General features: G+C 48.7%; 1 protein-coding gene across 2 annotated transcripts in view; it reads right to left on the reverse strand.

The window, feature by feature from the left end:
• SETD7 (SET domain containing lysine methyltransferase 7) overlaps nucleotides 1-8,899 on the reverse strand; it is a 32,004-nt gene extending 23,105 nt beyond the window's left edge. For both annotated transcript variants that reach the window (XR_002100985.1, XM_019534368.1), the window contains exon 1: nucleotides 8,796-8,899. Coding sequence is in view for 1 of the 2 variants with exons in the window: in XM_019534368.1 (XP_019389913.1) it covers nucleotides 8,796-8,835 (40 nt within the window). In the remaining variant the exon portion in view is untranslated. The remainder of the gene's footprint in view (nucleotides 1-8,795) is intronic.
• Between the last annotated feature and the right edge of the window lie 15 nt (nucleotides 8,900-8,914).

The raw sequence follows: 8,914 nt of genomic DNA on the forward strand, positions 1-8,914 counted from the left end.
ATGAATGCAAATACACATTCCTACCTCAGGATGGGCACAACATGATCTAATACAGTGATTCTAAATGAGGGTGCTACAAGATCCTTTTAAGACAGAGGTCAGCAACCCCCAGCACACGTGCCAAACATGGCACACAAGGCCATTTTGCTTGGCCCACCACCGCCAGCCCGGGCTCTAAGCAGCTGCTGCCAGCCATGGAGCCCAGGCTGCTCCTAGCAGGCTGCTGGGAGGCTGCAAGCAGACCAGGCTTTGTGGGCTGGCTGCAGCCGGGAGGCTGCAAACAGCTGCTTCAGGCTCTGGCATGTTGGCACTTCAGCACCTTCCGAGGTAGATATTATGGGTTTTTTGGCACTCCGTCTAAAAAATGTTGCCTACCCCTGTTTTAAAAGATGCCACAGGGTGCCATGCAACATTAGTACAGGCAGCCCTCAACTTAAAACGTTTCAAGTTACAACATTTTACACTTGCAACGTTTATAAATTGACACCATTTCAACTTTACAATGCCAGTTTCGACTTACAGCGCTTGATCCAATGCAACGCCATGCCAGCGGACAAGTTTGCTGCATTGCTCATCTGCCTGGAGAACATCTGTCCAAACTTCCTTGGATACTTTCTTTAAGCAAGCAGATAAGACTTCAGAAAAACCTGCAGCCAGGACTCATGAGAAGACTCCAGCCAAGAGCCCTTCAAGAAGTCCAGCAAAGTCACCTCAAAGAAGTCCTTTCAAATCAATACAATTGCTATTTACAATATAAATATATTAACATAGCTATACTACTCTGGGGTATTTTTGGTAGGGTATCGGGCCTTGGTTTAGGAACCAATCCCCCATTTATAACATTGTTTCTTATGAGAAAATTGGTTCCAAGTTACAATGTTTCAATTGTGTCAAATAAGTTTGAGGACTGCCTGTACTGCTGTACTGTTAGGTGTACAACACATGCACATGATTCACAAGATAAACCCAGAGATTTCAAACAGCAAGTCATATAGTGTCAAAAATATTCTAACCTGTTATGAACTTGCCGAGTTCTTTGTAACCAAAAAATGAGTGATTCTTCTAAGACAGAAAAATAATGAAGTGAAAGCTAAATATACATGTATATTTGGCTACCAGTGCCTCAATCACTATAATAAAATAAATTCTAAATAACTTTACATTTTATTATTTGATTCTGGGTTTATCATGGAAAAATCAGAGCTCCCCAACCCCTTAGCTCACAGAATGCAGGTCCGGGTGTCTCACTCCAAAGCCACAGCCTCCCACCCTGCTGGTGCCTCTCACTCCCCCGGCCCCACCTCACAGCCCCCAGCCATGCTGGTGCCCCTCACTCCACCCCCCATCCCCCCCAAGCTTGATGGGGCCCCTCACTCTCCCCGCCTCAGCTGCCAGGATTATGGGGCCAGGGAACCAAGTCCACAGCCCCCTGTCCCCCACAGCAGCGCCTGAGTCCCAGCTGCTGCCCATGGGAGGTGGCAGCTGCTGCAGCAGAGTGGAGCACAGAGCTCAGCTGCCCCTTCCCTGCAAGCAGCATAGCCAGAGCAGAGCCCATGGGGGGGTCAGGTGTGGGCTGGCTGCTGCAGGCTCAGGGGGCAGGGATGGCTTTCCACTGTTGTGCACTCCCAGGGCAGCAGAGGGACCCATACCCCACAACCTGTGCATGGGATGGGGGCAGGTGCAGGTTGCCTGATGTAGGCTTGGGCTCCCCACCCTGCTTCTCTCCCTCCAGGGTCTCCGCAGCCCAAAGGATGGGATCCAACAGGGCAGAACAGGGCTGAGTGAGGAAGCTCCTTGCCACTGTGAGGTCTGCACTGCCCTGGCAATGTGCCCCCTGCCTCTCCCACAACAGCAAGGGGCGCAACCCCACACCACTGTCCCTGTTGCTGCTGGGCAGGCAGAGGATGTTTTGCCAGGGCAATTCGGGGCTCACAGTGGCAAGGAGCTTCCCTGCCCACCTCCACTCTGCCCTGCCATGCATATGGCACCTCCCCCCGACTACTCTCTTCCCACTTGCCCCAGCCCCTTAACAGGCCGAAACTCTGCCAGCCTGCTGAGCTCTTTGCAGAAGTGCAAAATCCATGTTTCTCCATTAAAATGAGAAATCCACATTTTTCTCAGGTAAAAAGGGAAATCCAGTTTTTTTTCCATTTTTCCATGGGAAACAGAAAACCTGGATCCCTGCTGATGAACCATACTCAACTGAAACAAGCTGCCAACCTGCCATTTTGGGAAAGCATCAACACTACTTACAGTCTTCAAACATGATTTCCTTGCATTTCAGGGTCATCCCTGCTGCTGAACAGGAACTGAAGTCTGATTCTGAGAGTTTTTCTGGGAGCCTGGCCCAGAGCCTGCCAAAACTAAGCTATCAAACAGATCAACAGTCCCACCAGCTCTAGATACAGCTCTTCACTGATCAGAATTTGCTAGTTACACTACATACAGAGCTGAAGCATATATACAGGTCAGAAACAAACTGTGAAGTCATCAGGAGCTAAGGGGGCTGCAAACAAGAGGCATTTCAGTATCAATATCCATGGTGCCTTGCACCCAGGGAGAGGAAAGAAACAGCATAACCATAAAGCTGTGGAATGATCCTAGTTGCTATAGGCACTGTATTAATACAAGTCATTCTTCAACTTGTCTTCTCAAGAGTTCAGTCAGTGACACAATCACACTGTAAATAGGTACCTATGTTGCCAACATCAGACTTAAAAAAGGAGAGAAAAATCCATGCTACTTGCAACTTTATAATACTGTTCGCACTTTCAGCTTGTACAGCAAAAATCATAAATGTTAGCTCTACTTCAGAATATCAATCTGGATTTCAAGCATGGCAGAAGAATGCCTGCCCATTATAAACCTAATTGTTTTCCTTGTTCTTTCAAGTATATTAGGGCACTTTCTCTTCCAGTCTGTGCTGGCACCTGCAGCAGTGTAGCGATGAAAGTTTCACTTCCTCTACTCATGGGCTAGCACAGAACCTGGTGTAGGCTTGTGTCTGTCCCCTGCAGTGATCCATTAAGTTGCATCCCTGCTGCCAAGGCCTCCATAGGGTTTTACAGAGAGAATATCTACTTTTTCCTGAGCTATACTCCACCTCATCTCTTTGTGGCTGTCTGTACCCCACTGCCACTTCATTCCCAGAACATCCTGGACCACCACAAGCCAAGATCTACTATGGAGATACTACAGAACCTGCCTGAGGTCTGGTACACAAGTCTCTTGTAGGGGGAGTACCGATGAAGGGGAACTAACATCTATCATTTCTTTTAGTACAAGAACAATTCACACCACAGGTAACTGGTCACTAACAGGAAATCAGGCCTATGGAGGAACACACTCCTTTCAGTCTCCAGATTCTCTTTTATTGTAAAAACAAATGATAATTTTGACTCAAACTCAAGAGGACAGTGCCTCTTCAATATACTAACAGTGGCTTATTTTGTCCACAAGAGGATCAGTTGGGACAAAGACAGAGAGACAACCATAGAAAGTTTGAGAAAGCAGAGGTTAAACTAAGCAGTTTGGGCAATATTCATTATTCAAGTGAAGGAGTGACAAAAAGTAGAGACAGAACAGGAATGTCTAAGCAGGGAGTTATACTGATGTAACACAAACACCAGTTTAAATTCACATGGGTGTGTAGACTAGTGTAAATGAAGCCCTAAGAAAGCACAGCTATATACTGATGGGAAAGGAACTCATATAGAAGACTGCTGCATGTAAAATATTTACGTTTGTGGCAGAAAGTCAAACTGAGTATGTTGTACTGCAACAAAACTAATCACAATGCCTCCTATGTTTGCAACTTTGTTATTTGTGACTTTAACCCATTGCAGCTTATCACTAGGATGCAGAATATCCCCATCTAGTGGGCTCTTAACAGAAATAAGGACCATGAACTTGGTACCTAACCTCAGTCAATTCTTCTCTCACAATAGTTTCAAGTATAAGTGAAAGGAAAAGATAATCAGGTTGGATCTGCCTTGAGTTCAGGTAGTTTGATTTTTAAGTTTAGTTACACAGGTGTAACTTCTCTCATGGTGACCATGAGGCCTTCGGGTCCAAGCCAACTCCTCTGTCAACTGCAAAGTTATTATCAATATCAGTGGGAAAGAACAAAGCACTTCATTTTCTTCTTCAGTTTGCCAGTCACTTGTATTAGAAATATGTTCTTGCTTTCCTTGCTTTTTGGTTGTTCATCCTTCCTTGGCTGTTCAAGGTTTGCTCCATCTTTTCTTAAAATTAGGTTGTAAGCTTTTCAGGAAAGGACCCATCCCCTCATGGGTTTGTTCACTTAGGACAGACCCTCTCCTTCCCTTAAGGCCTTTACATAGGACTAGAAGTACAGATAAATAAGTGACAAATAGAGAAACTAAGAGTCACATAAGGTCAGCCTCGTGGCAGCAAACTGTACTGTCAGGCAGCCAACTTGGATTTGATCTTAGTCATAGTTCTAGGCCTGGAGTAAGTTCAAAAAAGGGAAAAGGGCCTTTAGTCATTATATTTACCCTAAAAAAACTCACATATCCTTTCTGTGCAAGATCACACTACATTATGAAGTGCTGCAATAGATCAGTGGTTTTCAACCTTTTTTGGACCAGGACCCATTAGTAAATATCAATGGCCAGACCTGACCCAGTAAATAGTTTAAGCAGAAAACACACAAGTATTTTGGCCCCAAAAGACTTCTTACACTGTAAGTGAAAGCAGCTCAACAGTCCTATTTTTGAAGACAGAAATCAACATCAACAGGAAAACATTAACAGCAATATCAACATCTGATCCTCCATTACCCAACTGCACATTGCCTGTGCCCCTCACTCCTGACTCGCAGCATGCTGGGCCTGCCAGTGTCCCTTGTCCCTGACCCACAGCTCCCTGGCCCTGCCAGTGTCCCTTACTCCCAAGCCAACCCTTACTCCCCAGCCCTGCTGGTGCCCCTACTGTCCCACAGCTCCCTGTCTTTGCTGGTGCCCCTCCCCTGCCAGAGGGGGCCTCCAGCTGCCCCAATCCAGAACAGGCCAGAGTATGGCGGCTGAGGCAGCTCTGGCTCATGCAGGCAATGAGCAAGACTAGCTTGGTGGAGCAAGTCTAGCCCCAGTGCAGCCTGTGAGGATGAGGAGGGGAGGCCTGTGACAGCCCCAACACTGAACTGGGGCTCCTGCTGCCATGCCAGGCAGCCTGGCCACAGCCCATTCCTGGGCAGCATCTGCCAGCCTCCTCACCCCTGCAAGCATGGGCACCAGCCCCAGTACCACTGACCTGGCCACACACCACCCATGCACCCCTGAAGGGCCCCACCACCCCCTTGCTCTGCTGAAGGGGGCAGGCACCTCCACCCACCCCTCCTGCCCTGCCACAGCCTCAGCACCTAGACACCTTCCTTCAGTGCCAGCAGGCACCTGTCCCCCACATTCCCCTCCATACACCCGTCACACACACCCCAGCCCCCAAGCCCTGCTCCCCATAGACTTACCTGCATCCAGCTGCTGGGTCTGCTCCCACCACTCTGCCTGGCTGCATGCCTGCCATGTGCATGTGCGCACGCAGGCACAAATGGTGCCTCCTGCCTCCAACTGCCCCAAGCAACTACTTGCAGGCTGGAAGGTTGCCAGCCTGCAAGGGGAAACCTGTGCTTTCCCAAGTTTTTATGTGACTGTTTGCTACCCTTTCAAATATTCTTGACCCACAGGTTGAGAAACACTGCAATAGATGTATCTGTGCCCTCACCCTTGCCACTAGAAGAAAATGAAAAAAAAAATCCTCCTTAGAAAGATACAGCACCAAGTTCATACACATGTGCATGTATAAGCACACAGCAGCTTGCATTTAAAGAATTTTCTCCCCCTGGCAATGTAAAGGTTTTCCTCTACTGTAGCATCTAATCACATATTACCTACATAAGAAAAGTGGATTCCAGTAGCAATTGCACTGTGCACACCCACAGCCACACCACAAGACATAAATAGCCTACCACTAACAGACAAAAGTGTTACTTGGAATCTCTCTGTGGCAGAGTACTAAAGTGCTCTTAAACCCCAACATCTGAGAACCTGCTCTGGCCAATGAGAGCTATGCTCAGAGGTAAATACCACAGGAGTAGAGTCCTTGTTTCTAGTGTAAAGCAAATCCTGACTATGTTCCTAAGTGCTCTGAGAGGAAGCTGGAAGTTTGCTGATAGTGATGCTATTTGTGCCACCATATTCAAGGCTATGCCAGAATTCCCATTAGTAGCTCCTCCTTTTAGAGACCAGTCTCTCACTCTTGAAATGTGTCCATCAGAGTTTTGGTGAGGTAGTGGGGCCCAGAGATAGATACTGGATTTAGAGTCTAGGGACCTGTTTTCTAATCCAGCGGTGCCATTGACCTACTGTGTGATTTTGGGCAAGTCACTTGTATATTTTTCCCCCTTCTACCTTTTGTTTTACACCCTGAAAGAGGGAAATGAGACTGGGGCAGGGACTGTCTCTCAGGATATGTATGCCTTAGCTGTACCTCCATGTGCTACAGCTGAACAATAAGGACATCTAGTTTTGTTATGCCTCTTCCTTAGGATGGACTTTTCTTTTTCTTTTTAAGGACAGCTGCATAGACAGGAAAGCAAGAGGAACAGTAATATTTTACATTTGCAATATGCCTTTTCAAATCTGCAGGATCTCAGACCTTCCATTGTTACAAAGGTGGTATTCTACTGCTGACAGATATGCCCCCCCACACACACTTACAGATGACTGCTACCAACTGATGTGCACCACACTGCAAGTGATAATTGAAAAGTGGAAATGCACACAGAGGTGAGCAAGCCTGGGTGTTTACACTCTCATCCAAGATACAACAGACCGATTTTCTGCTGCTCTAAACCGTATGCAGATGTTTACATTGGCACAATGCATGTGCAAACCCACGTGCATACTACAGATGAGAAAGTTAGTATGTCACGCTCTGTTTGCACTAGGTTAAGGGAGCAAGTGAGGTTTGGAGTAAGAGCATCAGACTCAGGTGACTCTAGTTAGACAGAGCAGATGTCACTACCACCTACTGCTACTGTGCATCAGGCCTCACGCATGGATTACAACCAATTGTGGTGTGACAAGAGTCAAGTCTACCCCTTAGTTTTACAATTGTGTTGGATGGGAACTCTCCCGAAATCAATGCAGATGGACTACTTGTAACCATGTGTAATAAACAGAATAATATACAGCCCTTAGTGTGGATCAGGCCCTGTCTGGCAAGCCTCCAAGATGTTAGAGCACTTCTCAACCTTTTCAGACTTGAGGGATGCCTTGAGTCTGTCAAGGGGTGGCTCATTAGACTTGAGGCAGCCTTCAATAGATTCAAAGGACCCCTTGAAAAGAGTGAAAACCAAGAGCTGGCACTTTTTGATGACAGAAAACAGAGCTGTTCTTCTGTTGCAAAGCCCACAGCAGGGCAGAATGAGTTTGACATTATGGACACAGTGCTCAGCAGTGGGCAAAGAGGTAAACAAAATGTTAGGGATAATTAAGGAAATTGTAAACCAAACAGAAAGTATCATCATGCCCCTTTATAAATCCGTGGTGCATCCACACCTTGAGTACTGTACCCAGCTCTGGTCCCTACACCTTAAAAAGGGATAGAGAAGAACTAGAGAAGGGGCAGAAGGGCAACAAGGATGATCAGTGGTAGGAAAGGGCTGCCCTGTGAGGAGAGAATGAAGAAGCTAGACCTGTTAGTTTAGAAAAAGAGATGCTTGAGGGGCAGGGTGTGATAAGGGTTTACACAATACTAAACAGTGAAGAGAAAGCAGATGGGGAGTTATGATTTACCCTCTCACACAAATCAAGAACCAGGGGTTGCCAAATGAAACTAGCAGGTAGCAAGTTTAAAGCTAACTAAAGGAGCTTCTTTTCACAGTTTTACACCAGGTGTCATTAAAGGCTGGAACCTGGTTGCCACCAGTTGTGGTAGAAGCAAGAGTTTAACCAGCTGCCCAGAGCGACTGCACAAAGTCTTGGAGCAAAGGGGCATCAGTAGCTCTGGAGCAGGGGAATGCAGGGCACAGCCTCAACTCCAGACTTCCCAGACCATAAATCAGTGCTTCCCAACCAGGGTGCCGCAGCGCAAGAGCGTGCAGTCAGAAATGAACAGGTGTGCCGTGGAATTTTGCCATGGCAATGAGCTACAATAGATAGGTACGAGGAAGGGAAATGCCTTAACCGGTGTGCTGAGGAAAAAGGTTGTTAATGTAGGTGTACCTGGGGCTGGAAAAAGGTTGGGAAACACTGCCTGAAATACTGGAGGCTGCAAGTGGGAGAGGAAGGGGAGGGGGGAGCCCTGGTCAGACCCAGGTCTCTCTGCCCCGCAGCATCCAGCCTACAGCAGCTCTTCTGACTCCTGTTTGAAATCGTGGGGGCGATCCTGCAACTGCTGGGGGCAACCCAACAGTGCGAGGTGACCCGAGGCCCCCGGGAAAGGATCCCGAGGCACCCCGGGGGGCTGTGGTGTACTTGAGTCAGAGGCCTGAAGTGTGTGCGCGCGCGCGTGTAGAGCCCGGCACACGCGGGGCCTCCTGCCGCCCGGCCCGGCCCGGCCCCGCACAACTCGCAGCCAAAAACTTTCCTGTCCACTCCCTCCACCCCCCTTCGGCCTGCCCCGGGGCTCGTGCACACACACGCACACGTGCACCCCAGGCACGGCCACGCACACATGTGCCCGTGCACACGCGTGCCTGCCGTGCGCACACCCATGCCCGCGCACATGCGCACACGCGGCGACGCGGCCCGGCCCGGCCCGGGGCCCGCACCCACCTTCCACCGTCTCCTCCAGCATCTCCTCATCGCTGTCCATGGCCGGCGGCGGCTGCTGCTGCTGCTGCTGCCGCCCTGCCTGCCCCGCGGTGCCGGCCGGCCGGCCGGGCGCTGCCTGC

The sequence above is a fragment of the Crocodylus porosus genome, unplaced genomic scaffold, assembly GCF_001723895.1.
Source record: "Crocodylus porosus isolate Cpor-Errol unplaced genomic scaffold, CroPor_comp1, whole genome shotgun sequence".
Taxonomy (NCBI): Eukaryota; Metazoa; Chordata; order Crocodylia; family Crocodylidae; genus Crocodylus; species Crocodylus porosus.